The sequence below is a fragment of the Sipha flava genome, unplaced genomic scaffold (assembly GCF_003268045.1).
Source record: "Sipha flava isolate LNK unplaced genomic scaffold, YSA_version1 127_pilon_pilon, whole genome shotgun sequence".
Classification (NCBI taxonomy): domain Eukaryota; kingdom Metazoa; phylum Arthropoda; class Insecta; order Hemiptera; family Aphididae; genus Sipha; species Sipha flava.
The window spans coordinates 1169379-1194462 of record NW_020271753.1 but is presented as its reverse complement, the minus strand read 5'-3'; the positions used below and the strand labels follow the sequence as shown (position 1 = coordinate 1194462).

The 25084-nt window shown below is 34.8% G+C and overlaps 2 protein-coding genes across 3 annotated transcripts; one reads left to right on the top strand and one right to left on the bottom strand.

Annotated features, from left to right (window-relative positions):
• Positions 1-1211: 1211 nt before the first annotated feature.
• On the top strand, positions 1212-10359 carry LOC112694340. Its single transcript, XM_025569779.1, has 4 exons — positions 1212-1637; positions 2425-3064; positions 6385-6769; positions 9663-10359. Exons 1-4 carry the CDS (start codon positions 1539-1541, stop codon positions 10228-10230), a joined length of 1692 nt encoding a protein of 563 aa, XP_025425564.1. The 5' UTR covers positions 1212-1538; the 3' UTR covers positions 10231-10359.
• A 1647-nt stretch (positions 10360-12006) lies between these two features.
• LOC112694358 (protein MON2 homolog) lies at positions 12007-24331 on the bottom strand. 2 transcript variants are annotated; one of them, XM_025569798.1, is made up of 27 exons: positions 23725-24331; positions 23446-23619; positions 23156-23338; positions 22675-23055; positions 22466-22591; positions 21280-21579; positions 20688-20961; positions 20423-20579; positions 19005-19370; positions 18522-18907; positions 18280-18416; positions 17811-18167; positions 17502-17714; positions 17070-17245; positions 16775-16937; positions 16109-16361; positions 15924-16045; positions 15647-15844; positions 15372-15506; positions 14773-15275; positions 14126-14657; positions 13933-14070; positions 13542-13858; positions 13192-13424; positions 12660-13011; positions 12400-12479; positions 12007-12277 (listed from the first exon to the last, which is right to left on the bottom strand). In XM_025569798.1, the coding sequence occupies exons 1-27, from the start codon at positions 23863-23865 to the stop codon at positions 12096-12098; spliced, it is 6579 nt and encodes a 2192-aa protein (XP_025425583.1). In that variant the 5' UTR covers positions 23866-24331; the 3' UTR covers positions 12007-12095. The 2 variants fall into 2 exon arrangements, with proteins under 2 accessions (XP_025425583.1, XP_025425582.1); XM_025569797.1 differs by having other exon boundaries at positions 20423-20582; positions 23725-23865.
• Positions 24332-25084: the final 753 nt, after the last annotated feature.

The window sequence follows — 25084 nt, the reverse complement described above, 5'->3', positions numbered from 1 at the left end:
CTAGACAAAAAATTTCTACCTTCATCTCAGTAAAAATAATTTTTTTTGTAGTTATTTATTCGTTATTCATAAATAATACCTATGTGTAGAAATGTGTTCGTATTCGACTACCTAATATTATATTTTTGAAGATACTTTATAGTTTAGAAATATTTTTAAAAAAATTGTGCTGTTTTTTGGCAACTGAAATGTTTGATGTTTTTAATTGGTTATAGTTTGATAACACAAGGACAATGATAACATTTTAATGTTTTTTACTTACCTACCTATATAGCTTTTTTTATAATAGAACATTAAGAGTTCAATCCAACTAGTTAAGAAATGTAATATTTCTACTGTATTAACTATCTTCAAAAATGTAAACTCCACCCAACCTCACGTTTATAATCGCTTACTCGAGAAAAAAGGTACATTGATTTGAAGTTTAAAAAATTCATAGGTACAGCAATATTATTTGCAAGGATGGGCATTCACTAGTCTTGTCCAAAATAGTGAAAAAATTATATAAATATTAAAATTCACTCTGATTTAAAATAATTATTCAATTAAATGTTTTTCTGATAAATTTTCATATGTTATACAATATACACAATATATAAATTTGTTTTTAGTTTGTTTTCTTTTTAATTTCCGTTTCGTTAATTTTGACTTGCGGCCTGTGAAATATTTAAAAATATTTTATGTGGCCCAAATAAAAAAAAGGTTAAGTATGGCTGGTTTAAATCGTAAATAATGTTCGTTTTCAGACACTCGACAAAATGTATGGACCATCAGTGCATACGATAAATGAATCACCGATTCTACAAGTCGTGTACTCGTGTTCAACACCGAAAACGGAATAACCAAGAAAAGCAGTCGTCTTCGACAGAACGCTGTGCACGCGAATCGCGTCCGACGAAGGGAACCGATTTTTTTTTTTTTGCGCGCCCGAACCGACGTTTAACCGTGGTCACGGTCGGACTTATACGACTGACGGTTGATCGTTACCGGTAACGCGTGATGTGTTGACGACATCGCGGATATAGTCGGAAAAAAAGTAAAATCAAACGATCCTAGTTGCGGTGTTTGCCAAACGAGCGGCGAACGTGTGGCGAACGTGCGAGAGGATGAGAGTGAGAGAGAGAGAGAGAGTGAGTGAGCGACGGACGGACGGACGTTTAACGACTACGCCGTCATACTACCGAAACACTTGCGTATACATTGGCGGCTGCTCGTGGCTCGTCACACACGCTCCGCACCAATATTGACACGCGTCGCAAGTCGGACGTGGCCACGGCCGTCGTGGTCGCCGCGGTCGTGCAGTTAAAACGTGCGCGACCGTTCGCGGACAGCCAACTCGTGAGTGCGAGTGAGAGCGTGGGAACATTTCACGGACGAACGGACGAGGCGATTAACCGAAACCACTGCATAGCCGACCCCGTTCGGACACCGACAGGGGCTTGCACGTGCGACGCGCGCACATTGTACATACGCACTTACGCGGAGAACGCGCACGCGAGGGCTCGGGTTCTGGCGCGACGGACCGACGACCGACCGACATGTCCGCCGAGACGACCAACGGCATCGCCGGCACCAACGCCGCCGTCGCGTTGACGCTGCTGTTGCTGTGCTGCTTGTGTTACTGCTCGGCTCAACACGTGAGTTTGGCCGCGGATGGAATACCTACCATCCACGCGCGTCTCGAACGTTTTCCCTTAGCTCGGAACGGTGGTGTCATCTCAGCTTCTTTCCGGAGTACGGCACACGTAGCTCTTGTTGAAGTGCCGATTTACGTTTGTAGGGGGTCGTCAAATTGGTCTAAAAATATAACGGGCTTGCATTTATAAGTGCTCGTAATAGTGCGCATCTCATTATTTTCATTTTACGTCGGTTCTTTATAAAAGACGTAGGTATTTATATGTTGACGGTGTTCCGACTTCGGAGCAGTTTAACTCTAAATCGTAGCAGACGGAAAATTTGCCTCCTGATGATGCTACTGGTTCGGGGAACCGACGAGTAAGGGTGGATGATCAATCGAACCGATAGACTTTTTCGTGTTCGTAGGTGGATTGAGCATAATTCTTACTCTATCGTAAAACGTTTGGAGCCTCCCGTTACACCGGGTTTACACGCCTTACACGTTTTACTCGTTCCGGGTAGGGGTTGCAGACCAAATCGCATTGTTTTTGACGAGTTGAATAAGAACGCGTAACGATTTGCACTCATCATACCGTATTCGAATACATATTAACGTTTCTAGCAGTCGCTCGAATTTTCTCATCACCTTTGCGTGTATTGTTTTCAGTTCGTTCGTACTCCCGATTAATTTCATACTCGCACCCCCTTCCGAATACGGGCTATCCATCACTGCGCAGGCGAATGAATTCGAAGTGTGTGACGGGAGCAAATGAAAATACGCATATTTTTAATGTTTTCGATGGGCAGGAGGAACGGGCGAAGTCTGAACACGACCATGTGCGGACGAAGAGTAGTTCGGCGTGGGCACCTAGAGCCCAACTCGTGACCAATGGCATGCCACCCTTAACCCCGGGCGTCGCTGAGCCGGCAACCACCGACGGCGACGGTGACGATGAAGCGGTGTCGAGCGGCGTTCCCGGGGCGACAAACGATGACGGCGGCACGATGCTCCACGATTACCTATTCCGCAGACCGTCCAACATGTTCCGGGGCCTGTTGCGGACCGGCGTAAACGTGGTCCAGCGCAGCATGGACACGTTCCAAGGCGTGTCGTCCAAGATGTTCGAGATAGCCCGGCACCGGACCCGTAGGGCCAAAAGCAACGCCACCGAGAGCGCCTCGCGTTCCGTCGTCCCGAAGGCCGCGGACAGCGCGGAGCCCGCGAACGACGAGCCGAGGGCTGGCGGCGGCCGGCCGAGGTCTGGACGCTTTCCCACGGACTTTGGTGGATCCGTGTTCAACATGATCGATACCGGAATCGCGGGCATGGAGCAGGTCACCGATCTGGGCCTGCTGCTGGGCAACATTGGCACGCACAAGATCCGGGCCGGGCTGAACGGCAATAACGGCAACCAAGAGATCTTCAAACTACTGGTCAAATATATCGGTACGTATGGACAGGGGCGTATTTATACTTACTTCTAGGGGGGGGGGGTGACTTTTACAAGTAAAATAGTTAGTAATATTCAAATCAGGTGAATCCTTAATATTTGTGGTTTTTTTATAATCTAATGCCGGATCCAATTTTGTATAGTTATTTTTTAACACCTGTTTGTGTTTTGAAAGTTACGCTTGTATTTTATACATACACTAAGTATGGACGCGACAAAAAGTCCAATTCAGTATTCGCAGCCACGCGTAATTTGATTTCGTTATAAAATGATCCACATTAAAAAAATTCGAAATATGTATCCCACATATAATCTATTTCTTAAATACGGATTCAGAGGAGAGGGCTATCACCTCTTCACCCCCCCTAAAATACGTACGAGTCGGGTTAGATATTGTAAATTGCGCTAGCGGTTCTCGGTGGGTGTGCGCGAGTCCGGAACATGCTTGAGTACTTGTTCGAGAAACACTTCGGATTGTCGTCGGGTGCAATTAATATGAGTAGCCGGTACGAGTGCATTACGCGACAGGGTTGGATAAATCAATGTTTTTTTATTCTCAGACGGTAAAAGATAAAAATTTCACTGTTTCGATCGAATATGATATTTAGCATTTTTTTTTCGTTTTTTTTTTTCCTGACTTTGACTTTTTGACAGTGAAAGTCAAAACGTTGTACGATATATATTCTCTCGTTCAAGACAAAACGTTCTACACGATTCACCCGCTCACGGTTGATGATGATTTTATCTTACTACGAGCTTCTTCGAATTAAAATACAATTTTCATTAACTCATAACGGATTGAAAACGGATCATCATCGAAATTCAAATATCCTTCGGGATGATGAGATATAGTCGGTGTTTGAATATAACACTATTACGAACATTGTTTATATTTTGTACGTAATAGTTTTGATTGTTTTTCAGCCCAGTGAATCATTCGGAAATAATGTTTCGATTTAAACGGTTTCGGATTACTCATTTAATATCAACAGCAACGTATCAATAAGGGTTTTTTTATTCGGCCAGAAGTCTGGACATCCGTAAATGATACCTGATCACTTAGTTGTGCCACAGTGTAGCGATGATGGGTGGTTTACGGGACCCGGGGCAGATTTTGTCACTAGAATCGATTTTCGTAAAGCCAAAACATTTTTTCTCAGATCTCCTAGCGCTCGAAAGCCATGTTTTTCTATCATACCTAGGTGATGTGAAAAACTTTTCCTTCGTTTGAATATTACGTATATTTTATCACCAAAGCGTCGAAAATATACTATTATTTATTAATTAATTATTATTATACTAATTATGCACACTAAAGGCACTACTAAACATAATATTGGAGATTAAAATACCATATATATTTTCACACGGCAGAGGAAACTTGTTCGTTGATTTTAAAAGTAATATTATACGCTAGGCATACAAATCATTAAACCCCACGAAAGGCGCGGGTTCCTGGGTAGCTGCCCCTTATGCCCTGCCCTTCCGCCGACGCTGCCTCAGTAGACGCCCATTGGGATAACCCGGTGAACCAATCGATTTACTACTAAGGCCCGTCGCAGTACAATAGTTTCCGATGTTATGCGATCCACCTTTTTACGGTAGTTATTCGTGTTTTTATGTGCGTGAATCGGTCCCGTCCAGGATCGGCGGTCCTAATCAGTTCGTAAACTTTTTGACAGGGAGACAGGGGTCGGCGAACATCGGACGCGATCCTGGCTAATCGAAGTTTAAATCTGTCCTCGTACGCGCGGACAAGGGAATCTCGGTCGTTAATTTTCTTTGCGGTTGAACGTTAGACGTTTACCAAGTGCTGAGTTCTCGGCGAACGTTTAAAGCGGAAAATTATATACTCGCGATCGTTGCGTATAATAATCGTTGCGTAATACACCCGGTGACGGCCGTATACTACACGTGTGCAAACAGTAAACAACTATAAAAGCTTACCATTAACACGCTTCGTCGGTCGTAATGTCATGCGATGAAAACTAATCACCGTCGCCATTCGCTCGTCTCGGAAAACTTGCGGCGCCCGGGACGTCGTTGTCCGTACGGAACGCGAATACTCAAATCGAGTGGTACTAGACAAGTTTATTATTTTTCGGAATTGTTCGATTGCTCTATGTTAGTATGACGAAAAGTCAAAAAAAAAAAAAAAAAAAACAAACTATTATTAAACATTACACCGATATTTGTTGAATGGTTTTTAATTTTGAATATGTTTATATTGATTAGGATTACACGCGTAGAACTGCATTGAAAATATATTTTGTGTGCAAACGTATACATAAAAGTATTTTATTTTTTTTTTTCATTTTCAAATACAAGGTTTGACATATACATTGATATATCAATTATGATAATTAGCATTGTTTCATAGTCATTAATTGGTTTTTCTCAGTCGTTTAAAAAGCGTATAGGCAACTTTTAATTGCACATTGAAATTTTATATAATGGCAGTACAATTATACAAAAAAAAAGAAAAAAAGAAATTAAAACAATAGATTCTTAAATTAATTAGCATCAGTAAAACGAGTAAGTACGTAATACATAATATGTTTATGTTGTTTACTATACACTTTAATTGTTATTGTTACATATTTAATTTTGACAGATTTTAGTTATAGATCTACACGATAATCGCGATTAACAGTAACAATAAATTTTCGACTGTAAATATTGTCACGCGTTATATGGCGAAACGTCCGCACCGCGAACCAATAAACCAATAATTGTATTTTAACATTGCACGTTAAAACGCAACTCGACATGACTTGTCGAGGAAGTTGGAAACGATCATCATCGTAATATTATTGAACTAAAAAGACATTGTAACAGTGAGAAATAACTGAGCTTAGTCTAGGTCGAGGGTGAAAAACCAATGGCACGCGTGCCAAAAGTGGCACGTTGACCAGACTTAATTGGCACGCGTAAAAAATTGTAATTATTAAAAATTGTACACAAAAAGTTATAAGAAATTCAAAAAAATAAATTATTCATATGACAATATTCCTTATGCTTTCATATTTTTCGTCAACTTATGTTTGCGAAAGCATATTTGCCATAATGAATTGAATTAAATCTAAGGAAAGACCGATGAAACGATTGCTGCTTGTGTTTTACTAAAAATGACTAAAAATTAATAAAAATAATGTAATAATTCTGTAATTTTATTTTTATTCTTAGAAAATATAATTTTCAATACCTTAATCGAAAAAATTTGGCTCTTGAACGAAAAAAGTTTCGTCACCCCTGGTCTAGGTTAAAATTCCTACGCCTGTCCGATCATAATACATTTTATGTTTGTCGGGAAAAGGATCGAGAGTCGGTATGAATACCAAAGGCAGTCCGACACAGATAATCGATGATGTCGGTACGATATCTACGTTCATGGCCACAGATGACCAAGTGACCCATGCGATATCCTTGGTGATGGAAAGGTTGATGACCAACCCAAAGGTCAGCTCCGCTTTGGTGCGCATGATCATCAGCATATTGGATTCCAGCCCGTCCACCTCGTGTTTGCTGGACAGGCTGCCGCTATCGCCATCGGACATACGGATGGCGTTCGAAGTGTTCGTCGGCAGCAACGGTCAAATTATGATGAAAACAATCGCGGGGCTGTTGTCCGAATTGACCACGGGGCCGGACACGAGAGCATTTTTGGAATCGGTCATGGGCATGATGTCCATTTTCAAAAGGTATCACACCACGATATTTGTCGCTATTTTTCATACAGTCACACATATTCGTCTACCTATACAGAGGTATCTACGGTCGGTTTGAACGCATCAATTTGTCCATACACCTAACATGTTATAAAAAACAAAACGAATAATATCAGAAACCGTTAAGAATGATCTGTGCGTTATTTTACACATATAAGCGACTATGTGTCCACGATGCCATTTATTCTATTCGCTTTGATCGAACACTGAATCCTACCATGATTGAGTATTGCCAGGGGCGGCTCCAGAGCCTTGGTTAGGGGGGCCAAGTTATAATTTTACAAAATCTTATAACAAAAAGAAAATAATAGTTTTTACAGATTTATTAATGTTTTTAAATTAATATATGAACTAAATATCAAATTTTTAATTTCCGTTCTACCACCATGTGGCTTTCCACGTACCACCATGTAATCCTTCATGTACCACTAGTGATACGTGTACCATAGTTTAAGAACCGCTAATTTAACTTTTAAGAAATTAATAACAAAAAGTTTATTACCTATAGGAATTATATTATATTCATTCATATATTAAATTCTCTCGAATAATTATTATTAAATTAAAAAAAGAGAGAAACTTTTAGATTGAATGAGATACAAAGGTGGTTGAAAAATATTGTTAATATTCAAATAATCAAGACTGGGCAAGTTAACTTGATTTTTTAAACTCGTTAAGTTAAGTTATTTTAAAATGATACATAAATGTATTAACTAGCTAATTAATAACTATTAATAACTAATTAATCAATAGAGAAATAAACTTTCACAGAAATATGATAAGCTAATAAAGTAATAAACTAATAACAATATATTATAAATTCTAACGAGATGTGAAAAGACCACATGGTAGTTGAATAATGAAATTAAATTGGAAATTATACTACAGCTGTTTTGTGATTAATCCCCCATCGACACTCGCTCTCATGGTATTTACTATTTTAACAGAATATTCTTAGGATTTCCATGGGTTTATAGTGTTTATACAATAAAAATATTATAAAAATATAATGGTAAAATATAGCCCATATAATGACTATTAAAGTTATTTTTAATATTATTTTCGTCTACACGAAATTCATATTAAAATAGTAAATTATAAATATACTAAAAATCTCATTTAATAATTTGCATTATTTTTTGCACTAAAATTAATTTAATTAAGATACATTTAAATACAATTAACTTAAAGTTAACATGTTAATCTTTAAAAAAAATAACCTATTAAGTTAAAAGTTAATTTGTAAAAGAAGTAACGAGTTAATTATCATCCTCTCGCACGTTCGCCGCTCGTTTAGCTAACATCGTGACTAGGATCGTTTGTTTTTACTTTTTTTCCGACTATATCCGCGATGTCGTCAACACATCACGCGTTACTGGTAACGATCAACTCTACCGTCAGTCGTATAGGTCCGACCGTGACCACGGTTAAACGTCGGTTCGGGCGCGCAAAAAAATAAAATCGGTTCCCTTCGTCGGACGCGATTCGCGTGCACAGAGTTTTGTCGAAGACGACAGCCCTTCTTAGTTATTCCGTTTTCGGTGTTGAGCATGAGTACACGACTTGTAGAATCGGTGATTTATTTATCGTATGCACTGATGGTCCATACATGTTGTCGAGTATAATATTAAATTTCTTAACTAGTTGGATTGAACTCTTAATGTTCTATTATAAAAAAAGCTATATAGGTAGGTAAGTAAAAAACATTAAAATGTTATCATTGTCCTTGTGTTATCAAACTATAACCAATTAAAAACATCGAACATTTCAGTTGCCAAAAAACAGCACAATTTTTTTAAATATATTTCTAAATTATAAAGTATTTTCAAAAATATAATATTAGGTAGTCAGGTACTCGGTAAACATTTCGTGTCGCTACAATTACTCGCAATATTGTTTGAATAACAACTAAACCAATAATACAAATGCGTACCCAAAGGGAGGGAGGTTCGGGTCTGGACCTCCCCCCCATTGAAATTTCTACATACTCAACGGTTTAATAATAAATAGTATATAGTGTATTTTAATTTCCCATTAACTTTAATATACAAAGTTTATAGATTACATAATATACCTACAATGTATAAACCATACTATAGTATATTAACAGTAATTTGTTGGTATTGAGTATGATTACAATTAGAGAACAGATAAAATAAAAGTTTTGGACCCCCTCCTTTTATAAAAAATTCCTGGGTACGCTCCTGCAGTAATATCTTATAGTTAAAATTCGTTAGAATAGCTGATTTCGTGAAAATTTCATTTCACTAATGTTTATTAAACTCTTTTGTGAATTATCGTTAAACATTTTTTTTTTTGTTATAAAATAGTATAAAAATATTGTATCCAATTTTCAAGCCTTAAGTATAAAAATTGAAAGCCTTAACAATAGAAATGTATTGGATTTTCATATAGTTAAAATTGAGTATTCAACGTACATTTTTTTTTTCATTAGTCATTAGTAGATATGTACAAGGAATTTTGTATTATGTTTTATAAATTGAATGTCTCACCAAAATTATTTTATCAACATTTTCAAAAAAAACTAAGAAAACATGACATTTTTAACTATCAATAAATATCTCAGAAATGTCTATCATTTATCAGCGAACAGTAATATTAATAATCAGTAAAAATGTTAAGTCTTTATATTTGGTAGTTATTTTATGAGTTTCGATGAAAACAACAGTTAGATTTTGTCGTAAACCAATGCAATTTAAATTTTGCCGTTTTCTTATTACTTTTCATTAGTTTTTTGCAATTATTAATAAAATTCTTGAAAGATCCGTAAAATGATTGCTTACCTAATGTATCAATCAGAAATTTTTTTTTTTATACTATACTAGTTTTATACGTTTTTCTGTAGCAACGGTCCGGCTTCATCAAACTCCACACAGCCGGAAAAACCGAAGTCTTTATTCGGTTCGGTGACCAGTTTCTTTATGGGAAGTGACGACAGCAACGAAGATAAGACACTCGAGAAAACAGCGGTATCGTCATCGATCTCGTCCTCGGTACCACTGTCAGTTTCGGCAAGGAGAAAGAAAATTAGAGACCGCGTGAAAAAACCAATAGCCCCAGTCGAAGAGGACTCTTGGTTCACCGACAACGATGATGACAATGAAATTAAAACGTTTCGGGCACCGACGACAAGACCGTTGAAACGCGATCAAGAGTCGCGGTCGAGGAAAGCCAACAGACCCGATAAGAGCGAAAATGATAGGGTACCGTCCAGAAGCAATAAGAGAAACGGGAACTCTATTTTCGACAGCAATAGCAATAGTGACGACAGAAAGAAGAGCAGAAGCAAGAGTCATCGGAAGATGACCGGAGATGACGGACACAATGGCGGAAGGAGCAAAATGCAATCGAGTAAAACAATGAAAAACGGACAGTCAAGTGGAGCCATCAGTGGAGATGATGACGACTGGTAAGAGGAGAAACACAGCGCTATGTACTTTCGGCCTACTCTGCCTCACTGACGCACACGTTAAATAATGTTAACAAACTTTATTTCGAAAGTAAAAATATTTTATAAAATATACAACATTTAATGCACCATACCATGTATAAAATAAATGTATTTTATTGTTTATTTTGAATAAGGTATGCAACACGTAAGCTGCAGTAGTGGCAAATACACCTAACATCGCAACCACCTTTCAATAAATAACATGTAGACAATTATCGTTTAAATACCATACAGACGATATTTGTCAACAAACAGTTCCGATAACATACGAACACATTTCTACACATAGGTATTACTTATGAATAACGAATAGATAGCTATAAAAAAATCATTTTTTCTGAGATGAAAGTAGACATTTTCTATCTTGAGTGATAATATTTTTATTTTACTTGGATTATTAATCATTACTACCGACCATAATTCAACTTTGTATCCATGTACAAAATTGTTCATAGCGTATATAAAACCCAAACAATAACGTGTTACTTAATATTTAAATTACCCCAGTAAACTTTTTTTGGAAAACAAATAGAATAAGTTAATTATTCCAAAATAAGTGTTTAACTATTCAGCAATGCTTAAATAATGGAATTTATTATTATTTGGTAAATCCACCATGATCAATAGATCTGCACTGTCTTTAATTTGTTGTCTATAATCACAAAAATATAATACATAAATAAAGCAAAAATAATATTGGCTGTATAAATAAATGAATACGTGTATAAATAAATTTTATGAAAAACGCAAGTACACTTTTGTGAGAGGTGGTTCGTAATCATTGCTTCTGTTTGCAGTAATTATATTGATATTATACTTTCAGGTCAACAGTTAGAATTATAAAATCATTACTTTGTTTATTCTCACCCTCATATAATTGATTAAATAATGAGTTGTATGCTGACATTGCATATTAATTTATGTAAATATTTAATATCGTTTATTTACACAGCATATATTACAGTATAAAATAATAGAAGTAAAACGTCAATATAAGATAACATAAGCTTAAGAAAAACAGAAGTATAAATATTTCTACTGCAAATAACATGTTACTAAGAAAAAAAAAATTATAAATACAATATCTTGAATTTGAAAATACATAATAATACTAAAAAAAAAATAATAATAAAAATATACTCTGGAATTTTCCCCCCTCATAAAAATTATAAATACATATAAAATATCTGAAAATCATTAGCAAGGACAATAGTAATATAATTGTCATTGGTAATTTAGAAATAACTTATTACTATAAAAATGGCCACCGTTTTTATGATTTTAAATAACCATTTTATGGTTATAGATATAGAATGTACACATTGGTGGCAGGATATTTTTAGTTGGTAATCGATTATCACGTGATAATACTTTAACACTATAAGCTCATCATTCAATCGGTATCTTTCTTAAATTTAAAAAAAATATACACACACAAATATACATAAATACACATATGCCTAATATGAGATAAAACGTGTTATCATAATAATAATATAAATAATAATAATACATACTATAATAGCTACTAAGATAAAAAAATATCTACGATTTATGTTATTACCAGTACTAATACTACTATTACTAGGTTATAAATAAAATAGTAAAATTAACGCCGACGCGATAATTATAGGTATCTAATAATAATAATAATAATAATGTATAAATAATAATAACACATGGGATTACGCAGACGGATGATCGTGCAAGCGGAGTGTTAGCGATGACAAGGATGATATATAATTTTTTTTTTTTATTTATATAAAAGTGTACGCGAGCAGCATCAGCAGCAGTGAGGAATATCCTGCTGTGAAGGTCACTTTTAAATTATTGTTGTTGAGCATCGGCATCAATAGGCGGCGCTTTGAGCAACAGGTCGCCGTACTGAAGCAGAGCTTCAGTTAAAGAGTCCGTAACTTGAGGTGATGAACAACATTGTTGCGTGTACGGCACACAGCGCACAAGGCAAGGGTATAATCTAACCAGTTGATCCCATACAGCTTTATTGACTGAACAGACAAAACATACTCAGATTACTTTACACTTTCGAATGATATTTGTATGTGCAAAATGATTAAAACGTACTAGAAGTGTTTAGTAATCAATTAAACAAAGATCCAATTATGCTTACCTTTGTCGGGAGTTTTCTTCAGCGATATGATCAGTGTAGCGATAGCTTTCAACACGAATGAAATTTCCGACATGCGGTACCTACAAACATGATGTTACATGTTATTATCAGTAAATACGTAATACGACTTCTCCATTTTTTAGTTTATGCGTATACTTGAATTTTAAACTACTTCCATTATTATTAGTGTAAGATTATATAAAATGAGTTATATATTTCGTATAGAACAATTGATTATTTTCAAAAATACGCATTTTTACCTCGGCAACGGACATTTTCCAGTCAAGTTTTGATCATGACAAAACTTTTCAACCACTTCTTGGAACCGATGTAACAGTGCAGTAACTGCCAGTTTTCCAGTTATCAATTCGGCATCTGCTGTGCAGTCGCTGGTACCACCGTTGTCTGCCACTGTGAATTCGTGTAGTGAAGGCGATGATGGTGACGAAATGCCGTCGACTAATGAAAACTGTAGTAATGTTTCGAAACAAACTTTAGCGAACTGTTCGCGTAATAAGGACGGCGGTGAGGACCCACTCGTGACATTTCCAGCACCAGTACCTACAACTCCACTTCCTTCGCGACAGTCTACCATCATCATAGTGTCATATCCTAAATTTTAATAATATCCAGATTATAACATCTTAATAAATAAATTACAAAAAATGTATTTTGGGAGAAATAGCATTGAAAATAGTAGATATTACACATCAAAACAACAACGGTTTCTAATTTAAAAAGTATATTTATAACGGTTGTAGAGGTTTGATGTTTGTTCTCATAAATACGTACCACTACCATAAGGGTAATTGGGTATCGTTGATGCTGTACTAGTAGATAACACCGATCCCCGATTTAATAACACCACCACGCGCATGATGAATTCTCTGGGCACGTTAGTTGACTGCGATAATATTTCGTCCTTTAAGAACTCTACCAACTGACAGTCAATAATCACCGATTCGTTTTCGTCATTGTCGTCCATTAATTTGTTATTTTTTACCATACCGGACACTGGTGGTAAGCTAAAATCCAAAACCAAAGAAAATAGTTAAACTCTTTTGTTACCACGTTTGTCGTGGAAGTTATCACAAAAAATCAACCAAGAGCAACTATTTTTAATTTACAAATTAAAAACAAACTTTTTCGGAAATAATATATCTTCCAAAACGGAGCCCAACGGTGACCAGATGGAAAGGTAATCATCACCCCGGTAGTCACGGGCTAATGGTACGCCTACTGACAACACATTCATTAAACCGACCACAAGTAGTTTCCACGTGTTTTGTTGCTGTTGCTGTCGCCTCCTGACTAACATAAGGTGCTGCTGTTGCTGCTGTTGTACGTGTTGTTGTTGCGTGTTTCCCGACGACGAGGGGGTCACGTCTAAATGGTAATGAAATGAAGATGCGGGGGGTGGATTAGACGAATATCGACCAGCAAGGGGTACAGAAAATACCTGTGTATGAATAAGAAGTAAAATAAATAAAACACCAAACTGAAATGTAAAACGTAAAAAAGGTTATTACTTACTTCAATTATTCTTCTTAATATTTCACCCTTAACAACACATTTTTCAGCGGCTGTCATTCCGTATAAATCAACTACCATAAGCACAGCTTTTTCACCAAACGCTACGTAATTTGAATCGACCGCCACTGCTGCTGCGAACTACATACGCAAAATTCAGCAAAAATGATAAGAATTAGTATATCGTTAAACATACTTTATTATGGTGATGGAAGTGATCGACACCGTTCGTTAATTGCTGGCGGTCACCGGCATTATTAACAGTGTTGTTATGTGTGGTGGATGGTAGGGGAGGACATACAAAGCGACAAAACTTTAATAGTTGATCAAATAGCGGACAAAGGAATCTCTCAACTAGCTGCTGTCGTCGTTGTTGCTGTTGCTCTGCTGATATCGTTGGATTCTTCTTACCAATCTCAAAATTATTTGGTGTGTTGTTTTCAGCTGCTTCTAATGTTGAGATGTCCTCGTTACCAAACTCATCATCATCAAAAATCAAAGTTTCTCTCTCCAACGTTTCCAGACACTGTAAAATTTCATCCTGTAACCGGGTAAGCTGTTGTTGATTGTAGCTACCACTATAGTAATTTTGTTGTTGCTGCTGATGGTGATAGTGGTGATGATGGTGATGGTGATGGCTATCGGACAGAACCACAGCAGCCGATCCGTCCACAGCAGCTGCTGCATCCAACACGCGGAACAAATCTTTCAAGTCTTTGTCAGTGAACCTTAATATGGAAACAAAAAATAAATATAAAAAATACATCATCACAGTGGCGTTCAGATTCAAGTAAAACAGCGATAATAATATAACATTATTTTATTCTGGTAATGAACTCTCACCTGGTTTTAATATGCGTGAATATCAATGGAAATATTTGCAAAAGGGCTGTTAAGAATTGTTGTTTATGTTGCAAAGACTGTTGCTGTTGTTGGTATTCACGACGCCAACGATCTTCTACCGAAGTTGTTGACGAACTGTTATTAGAGTTCGTATTGGTGGGGGTGGGCGATGTAGAGTTAGGAGAGTGATCAATTCCAGTAATTGCAGTAGCGGATGTAGCGATTCGCATCCAAACAGTCCAAGTACATGCCCAAATCTCGTCCTCCACTGATGATGACAATGGTGTTGATGGTAATGGTGAATTCTGAGCAGTTGTAGGGAATGGCAATTCACTGTTACTGTTTTTATTTTGCCAATCATCATCTTTCTGCAAACGGTCTGAAGCTCCAGGATTATTGTCATTTGCTACGGTCGTACTCTTATTAGTACTATCACCATCGCTATTACTGCTACTGTATACCATTAAAAGCTCGTGCAATGAACGTAACCCAGCTAATGAAACCTAAAATAAAAAATAAGAGAACAATGAAATGTATATAAGTTCAGAGAAATCAATAAAAAAAAAATAAATTATATTAGTGTTACAACACAAACGAACCTCAACGTTTTTATTTGAAGACGCTTTTTCCATATACTCCAATAAAAGTGTCCAGGCTTTGATGAAATCTCCACCAACTGTCATCGAGTATTTCTCAGCATTAAACACCCTAGCTAAACCATACAACGTTGATACCTTAAAAATAAATAAATATTATAAATTAAAATTATATACACATATATTATGGGAAGGATTACTATGTATGTACATTAGAGCCTTATTTTTCATACTAAGATAATCTCAAAGAGTATTATTAAATCAAGATAAAATCTAACCTGTGTTTCGGCCCATTGTTTCTGGTCAGTGTTTCGGGAATGATGTATTAAAATCGTACCACCACCACCACTTCCATTACTACTATTACCTCCTCCACTACCACCACCAGAAGAGTCGGAAGCTGTAACGGTGTTGCACGTTGAATCACTGGCTGATTCACAGAGCATCTGTACTTTGTTCATTAATGGAAATAAAACCTATGACGTGATTGAAATGACAATGCAATTAAATATTGATGTGGAAAAATGAGAAAAACTTTTATTAGCATTTTATTACCTGCCAAAGGACTGCATTCCACGATGATGGTGTTAGCAAATTGGCATGGGCCGAAATTGTAGAGAACAACGTTTGTCCAGCTGACTTCCTAACAGGAGCCCTAGGATCGATACACAATTCACCTAAAACGTACACGAAACAATGAAATTAAGTTAGATCATATTGTATATAGTAAGTATACAAACCCAATTTGGTAAACAAACACATCCACAACTTATCAAATTCAGACATTTCCGCTAATGTGACAACCCCAGGGAAATCGGGATATAGTAATTCTTGTGTATCAGTTAAGGTAATCGTAGACACCGATAATTCTGTATTACTTTCAGTAGTTTCTTCGCCACTGGTATTTCGAGTTTCTTTTTGTTTATTGTTGTCACCACTATTGTTGCAAAGAAGTTTATCTTTGTTTTGGTTGAAATAATCAGCTACGTTCCACTGAAAAAAACATAGAATGCAAAGCATAATATGACTATTTTTTAATAAACGTTTGGAAGATCATTTCCTAATATAATATAGACCCTTACATAGAAAAACATAATTAAATTTGAATAAAGAGATAAATTTAAGATTATAAAAGAAAACATTTAGTTTAATTGTTTAGTACTTAAAGAGTAACACATAAAATCTTTCAGTGTATTGGTTATATGTATGTTAATAATCATTATAATTTTAATTTTAAAAAACTATAAATAGTTAACAGAATTCTTTATTTAAAAATTAAAATTATATTGAATTAGGTATATTTTATAATAGTCTAGAATTAACAAAATATTTTATTTATCTTTTAAATATATTTATATTATACCTATTTAAATTAATTGGTATATTTATCAAAACATAATAAATACCATAAGTCCAACTGCTGTTAACGATATGTTCAGTTCACGTGTCTGCATGCCAAATTTAGCTGTTGTTTCCAGACACAATGGTAAACATTTGCAGGGCATCAGTGGTAAAAAGTCAGTAACCACCAGTTGCAAACACTGGAATGCTATTCTTATAAGGTTTTCTCTGCAAAATTATAAAATTATTTTAACTTCTAATATTTTACCGGCTTTTATCAACAATAAGAAATTTGTAATATATTATATAAAATAATATATATGTATTTATATAAAATATATTTAAATAATATCGTAATACCCATGACGGTCTGATACGGCTCCAAGAATGTTCAAAACCAATGGCCAACCATGAGATAATGTTTCGCCTGAACCATGCAATACTTGCAACACACACTCTAATTGTCTCTGCCTGACATCACCATGCATATTTAAAGACAACTGTGCTAATGGACTGAGCAATAATGTCTGTAATTTCTGTGATTAAAATGTAAATAGATAAATAAACGATTAATAAAAGGTAATACAAAAAATACAACTTTCTAATAGTTTTTACTTTAATAAATACTTCACTAATGTAATTAAAAATCTATAAAAGATAGTAAATACAGATATTTGAATAATTACTGGTATGTAATATAAAATTAAATTTTTCCTTCAATATAATATTTTTATGAGAAATTTTTTTTGGCATTGATGAGAAATAATTACAAATTTTTTAAACAATACTAACTTGATTATCTTTTAATGGCGGTTGATACTTGTATTGCAAAGCTGCTTTAACTAAATATGTAATGGCTTCAACACCCCATTCACGCATTCTTATATGAGGATGTTGGCAAACATCCAACATATGATTTGTTACTGGTCTCCACAAAATATCTATTCTAGAGAGATTTACTAATCCGGTTTCTAACAATTTAGCGACCGCAAATAGTGATGGTTCCTACACATGAACATAATTTATTAAATTATATATAGATAAATAATAGTTTGTACATAACATTAGACATAGATAGTCGTAATAATATATTTTTTTTACTCGATTGCAATAGGCTAACTCCATTGCTTCATGTGATAATTTGCAGAGAGCATCGATTAAATGATGGAGAGCTACATCATCTAGATATCGGCTGGATTCAAAAAGTCGGCTTAGCATTGTAGATAAAACAGGCAGGTCTGCTGCCATAACAGCTGTAGTAATGACTGCTACATTTGATGATGAAGTTGTTGCAATAGCTGCAGAAGATGATGATAATGAACCCACAACAGTGCCATCAGCAGCAGTACCAGAGTTGCTAACTCCAGAGTGTCTATTTGATACAGCTGTAGCACCTCCATTCCCAGCCTTAAGACTGCCACCTGTCGATGGTTTAAGTCCTAGTATCCAAACAAGATGCTGCAGACAAAAACCAATCATTTATACTCAAATATTTTTAAATTTAATTTATAAAACAACAAAATATGCACAGATGAATTATATCAAAGAAATGGATCACATTCTTAATTACCTGTAAAGTAGTTAAAACTAAGTGCCATGAAGAACCTAGGATAGATCCATGGCAGTGTGCAAGTACTAATAAAGCACGCATGCACTGTAGATTTTTGGCAGTAAGCATCACAGGTCCATGGTTTAGCAATGAGGTACCTATAAACATAAACATACTTTTAAATTAAAACTCATTCCTTTAAGAAAGAATACCAAAATAGCATATCAGTCATATAGTATGGAAAGTAGTAATTAAAGTCTCACTAGATGTTGAAGATGACATGGCCTGCAGTACTGATGACGGAGTAGCCAATGGTGTACCTACAGCAACTACAACCTGTTGTTGTTGTTTATAATCAGTAGAATCTGAACCATATGAACTATTAGTGGTAGAATTGTATTGTTGGTGATGATGGTCATCATACATTGTTGAAGAAGTGGTATACTGAACTGGTGTTGAAGGCTGTTGAGCTGTACAACAAGTATTACCTGCTCCATTAAATACAGTAAGGTTGTAATGAGGTGGTAAGCAAGCACGACATACAGCCGTGATAAAAGCATCACGTGGCCCTCGCATATCCAGTTGACCACATAGACCAATGTATGCTTGCATAGCTTTTAACATGTTTTCTGTAATACCTTCATCAGTGCTAAAATAATATAAATTATAATATAGTTAATGATATCATACGCACATTATTATACAATTACATTACTATGATATTCTTTATGAAAAATTTAACTTACCATGATTCAATTAATGGGCAAAACGTTGTTAATAGTCCACACCAACTACTGTTTATTATTTGTTCATGTAATGGTGATCTCTTGGTGCCTGATATTTTTCGCTCTTCATTATCATCATTGTAACCTTTAATTGAGGTCTTTTGATCAGTACTATCATTCTGTTGATGATGACCATGAGTATCATCATCCCCACTAGATGATGGTATAATAGTAGAAGGTTGCAAAGATGCAACAGGCTGATGTATATCAGGGCGTACTTCAATTTGAATGGCACGAACAGCGTCAACCAAGCATGCATATGCTACAGAAATACCATAACCATCAGCTATCTGTGGTGGTTCGTCATGTTTGTCATTCATTTCTAGGCTATTTATAAACATAAAAATAAAGAAGAATGTTTATTAATAAAATTATATACCTTATAAAATATATATTAATTATTGATAGATAGTAAAGTAAAAATTATTAAAATATTAATTATAATTATATACAATGGTACTATAGATATAATATAATAAATAAAATATACTTAAGAGGATGTCAGCGGAGCTATTTTTCTTCTTAGTAACATGCTTTCGAAAAATAGGTTTTATTCCAAAATGATTAGACTTAGCGTTACACAACCTACTATAAAAATTAAAGGTAACAACATTAGCTAGGGAATGACATATCCATTTAGCTTTTTATTAGTTTTTAACGAAAATACGATCATTTTAATTTGTTAAAAATTTCACCTTTTTAATCAAAAAATGGATATGTCATGCCCTAAATAATACTGTTATCTTTATTTTTGAAAATATGGTATTTTTCTCTAAAATCACTTTAGACCTTTGTTTTGGCCATTTTTCGTAAACATGTTTTTTTTTTTTTTTTATTAAATTCATCAATAATTTTTTTATTAGTTTTTTGTTATAATTACTATATATGTAGAGGGAAGTGTGAGATTAAATTGAAATGATGGAATGGTATTTTTATATTAATTAAGAAGAACAAGTGAAAAAGATCTACTCAAGCTACAAATATTACACAATTGTTTATTGTGTTCTTTGTATTTAACGTATCAATATTGATAATGTAACTAAGTTATTAAAATAATGAACTACATAAATAGTTGATTGAATTTTAAACATTTTTTTACTATCTATGTACTTTACTATATCTGACTAATAAGGTAGAAAAGCAATTCTCTGTATACAGAAATCTATCTACCTATTATGCATTTATACGAGTTGTGTGCACCCTGGTAATATTGTGTAGAAACGAAACGCGAGATCCTAAAGTTACGATCGCCAATACAATAATAATGCACCTCTCTGTCAAGATAATACTCATGCCGCTCGTGGTGTGTAACGCCATCTCTGGAGCGTTGCATATGTTTTATTTTGCGCTGACATCCTCTTAAACGTTATAGTACTTACTAAATAGATTTAGCTTGACCTGTCGGTAGTTGGATCACTACTGGTAGCCATACACCATTACGGCTGTAAAACCCTGGTTGGGGAGAAACTCCTGGTCCGACTGGCATGCCAGTTAACACTGATGGAGACTGTCCTTGAAGAGCTGCATTTGCTGTTGCTGCTGCAAAGACAAAAATGTAGTCAATGTCAATAATAATACTGTTGATTCAAAAAAAAAAAAAAAAAAAAAAAAAACATAATGCAAAACATTCAATAAAATACAAACCTATCATTGATGCATTGTTCATCGACCCACTTCCAGATACCACCATTGAAGGATTAAATAGCGATTGTACATAACTGGCTAGCGAGTCAATAATATCTCGAAATATTTTGGTACTATGTACCTTGAGATCGTAGCATGCACAAAATGCGGCCAACAGACCGGGTTCAACCACTAACCGATGCAACACTTCCAAGGCAACTGAACGTTGCCATGCTGGTTTATCAGCATCCAAAAACTTGACGATTAATGATAAAAATATCTCGCATTCAGTGATCTACATAATTATTTATGAAAAAATGTTTTAATAAAATAATAAAAATTAATAAATTGTTAACACTCATAAATTAATATATAAATAAATATTTTACATATAGAAATAAATAAATAAATGCTAAGCATAGAGTATTATTATACACTATTTATTTATATATAAAAATGTATTCTTTTTTAGTATCTTTAAATTTGATGACTACTTCAATAGTTTTAATATTATATATATTGTATTGCATTTGTCAAAATGGTTTCATTAATAAATTGATCAAAAAACAATGCATTTTAAATAATTGTTTAATTATACATGAATAATACATACCAAAAGTTTATGGTACTTGCGAACCAGTATGGATACGAGACGCAGCAGCCGAACTGTAATAGCGTAATGTGGTCTGTCATCACCACGGTTATTTAATGTAGGACTACCAGTACTACCAGTAACTCCCATCATTATAACTGAAGAATTATTAGTGCCTGAGCCAGACGAAGTCCCAGTGTTGGTGATAGTACTTCTTCTGCCAGCAGTATTATTACCACTATGATGTTTGATATTAGGCGAAAATAACTTGATAACTAACGCACATACACGTTCTTTTAATAGAAACCCAAACTCTGAATGCTGAAAATTAATAACATACAAAATTAAAAACTTATTAATATAATTTAAATATTCTTAAGAAATAAAGTTTTAGGATTGTTTGACACTAATAAAATAAATAGAAAATGTTGCCATAAATATTTAGATTTTTTATTGCACTGAGATATAAAATTTGCAATATTCATATGATACATGAATTGTTTTGTATGATATTATGAAAATATGCAATCAAAACGGTTGATATATATACCATATGTATCATTAAATATTAAAAGATAAAATAATTAGAACTCACAACCTTGGATAATAAAAAAAATCCATGAGGTTATATTATAGTGTAACTACTACTAGTTACTTATTTTTTAGACCAAAAATTGTATATTTAAAATTATTATTATGTTATTCATAAGAAAATTTAAAATTATAAACAGAAGGAAATAATATGTAATAAATGTATGATTAATATCATAAATAAATAGTATAAATGTAGAAATAAATAAAATGTATATCCTAAATTCAAGATATCTGTATTTTACGACTGATTTTGAATCAAAAACTCAATATCAGGTTAATCACAAATTCAAATACATATATATATATATATATATACTTAAATATATCTTAATATTCTACGCTACTCATTTTATTTCTTTATTTTTTATTTCTACATATAAACTATTTATGTATATACTTAAACTATATAATCTTGAGTAGCATTAGATCTAAATTATATTAAACTAGTTAAAATTGCTATATAACAATTAAAAAATTAATTAATTAATTTAATGATTTGTTATGTATATTAATATTTTATGAAAGCGTATTCACTCTATAAATGAACACATTGGCACATGGATATGTCTTACATACAACAAAAATTAATAACATTAACATAACAACTATTTACTTTGAAAAACACAGGTTGAAAATCAGACAAAACAGACTCCAACAATTCTAAACCAAATGTACGGGTCATTTCTGTCATACCCACTAGCCAATAAGGACGATCAGTATTGACTAATCGCACAAGATCCTAAAAATTAATAAAATAAGATAATAATAACAAATTTGTATAAAAAAATTAATTAAAATGTTGTTGAACAAATTATATAATACCTGGAACATAAGAAATGCATCTGCAGCGCATGGACCTAATGCAGCAACTGCAGTGGCGATATCACTGCCACTTACATTACTACCATTATATTGATGATGATGATGGGAAGATAATTGTTGAGCTCTATTAATTTGCTGTTGCCGATGATCTTGAGATGGTATGGATATATCAGCCCCGTTCCGTTGCTGTTGACCATTATAATCATTGTTATCATTACTACTTCCTACATTATGATCTTTGAGTTGCTGCTCTAGTTGTTCGTCTTCATGTATAACACGTTCAAATACTAGAGCTACAAGTTGACGCACAGTAGCACCTGCTGTATTGATAACAGCCTGAGAATCTTTGGTAAAATGAAGACGAAAACATAACACCAAATTCTAAAACACATAGGTATAAAAAAAAAAAAACATTTAAAAACATTATGATTACCAACAATGAATCACAATAGCAATATATATATATGATAATTATAATCACCCGAGCCAGTGTTTCACCACGAACAACACAATCAGTTGTCAATAACAGTGTAACACTCTGCAATACTTTAACATGCTCAGTACCAGATTCCATCAACATCCATAAAGTGTCGGTGATGTAACGTGCACCTTTTTGATCAACAGCTCGGTTGGTAATAAGTTTTTGTATTGTTCCAAGACACATCTATAGGTAGTAAAAAATAATACGTTGAAAATTATATTAATATACTTAAGCACCAGACAGCAAGGCACTAATGTATCTTACTGTTATATCGGGTGTTATATGTATACCTTAACGATTTTTGGCTCCTTGGTCTCACACCCTTGGACCACAGGATATAGTATCTGATTGACGACATAGTAGATTTCATGATGGTGATGATAGTGAGGCTGTTGCTGTTGCAATAAGTGATCAGCCGCAACTGCTGCTGAGTTCCTCAGTTTGACGATAGCTTCTTCAGATGCCTGCAAACACACAAGTACATGAAAAAAACAATAATATAAAATAGACGCAGTTAATCAAAAAAAAACACTCGGTGATCGTCTGCCCAATATAACAATGGCACGCACCTCTTTGATCTGCGGATATTTCTTCTTTGTCTCCATGGACAGGCATTTGAAATCATTCTGCAGCGATTCCAGGAGTCTGATAGCATTTTCGTTGTCCGTGACGGATGACGACGTACCGCCAACCGGTCGCCTGTGAGCCATGACAGTCGTCGGTAGCCGCGGTACACGCGCACGCGAGGCCAATGTTCTCGTCGTGTTCCGCCCTGCTGTCGGTGACTACCTACGACCGAACAGTGGACGACGGCTGTGAGAAACGACAACGGCACCGACCTATTTTCTCGGTGTCCGTGGTCGGGCGATACGACAACGAATGTCTACTGTTCACCGCACGCGCGGGTACACGCCGTTTGACGACCACGTTCCCGGGCCTACATGAACGAAACTGAACGCACAACGTAGTGCGTGAAAAGACGCGAAAAACATGAACGTGAAAACAAAAAAAATACAAATAAAATAAAACCTCCCAAATCGTTCACTCGCGTTGACAACGAGCGAACAGCGATAACAAAAATTTTTCGTACTCGTTGACGGGGGCCGTAATATTGACGTTGTCGCCGCAATCGTTTCGGAGGTGGCCGGTTGTCGTCATAGCACTAACCGCCCGCGGTGCAAGAGTACATCGAGCCGTAGCCATTGTCCTAGGTCCGCAGACGTAGTGTTGGTACAAGTAGTACTGTGGGAGTAATGGTAACTGTGATATCGCCACGACCGAGATGTGATAACGCATCGGCATCGGCGGCGAGAAAAATATTAATTTTTTCAATGATATCCGTCATACTGCGATAGATAATGTGTTATTAGTAATAACATCGTTGTTGTTTGATTAAAACTTCCGGGCCCGTTGCACTTCGATATTCCGATCCTCAACTGAAAAAAGCGTGATAACACTGAAAACATTTATATGTTACACAATAGTTAATAAAAAAAAGTGTTTATTAGTGGACTGATTCATGTCAATGGACCTTCTATGTCAATTGATTTTTATAAGGCATTATTGTATCTTTGTGCATCCTCGTAATTTACGTGATAACCAGTGGCGTAAACTAGGTGGTGCAAATGTGGCACTTGCAACACCAAATCTAAAATGTGGTGGTGTAAAGATATGTATTTGCACCACCAGAAAATTATTGAAATTTGTATACCTATAATATTATTTTCAAGAGCCAAGGAAATCAGCATACTAAAAACAAATTTTGATTGCTTTTTTTTTTAATATTATAATAATAAAGGTTTTACTGCTAAAATACTTCAAAATTTATTTGTTATTTAAAGAAATATATGGGAAAATTATAGTTTATTAGGAAGCATTTTACTTAGGAAATTGGAAAATTGGTGTGTTGGTAATTATAAGTTGAGAATA

What these genes read in the sequence shown, in the direction of transcription:
- LOC112694358 (XM_025569797.1), bottom strand. Translation starts at nt 23,865, where the DNA reads ATGGCTCACAGGCGACCGGTTGGCGGTACGTCGTCATCCGTCACGGAC. An exon ending in TAACAGCAGTTGGACTTATG is followed by an intron (nt 16,362 to 16,774) that starts GTATTTATTATG and finishes TGTTTTTTTCAG; the next exon opens with TGGAACGTAGCTGATTATTT. An exon ending in GATATATTATTTCCGAAAAA is followed by an intron (nt 13,425 to 13,541) that starts GTTTGTTTTTAA and finishes TTTGGATTTTAG; the next exon opens with CTTACCACCAGTGTCCGGTA.
- LOC112694340 (XM_025569779.1), top strand. Translation starts at nt 1,539, where the DNA reads ATGTCCGCCGAGACGACCAACGGCATCGCCGGCACCAACGCCGCCGTC. An exon ending in ACTACTGGTCAAATATATCG is followed by an intron (nt 3,065 to 6,384) that starts GTACGTATGGAC and finishes TGTCGGGAAAAG; the next exon opens with GATCGAGAGTCGGTATGAAT. An exon ending in ATGATGTCCATTTTCAAAAG is followed by an intron (nt 6,770 to 9,662) that starts GTATCACACCAC and finishes GTTTTTCTGTAG; the next exon opens with CAACGGTCCGGCTTCATCAA.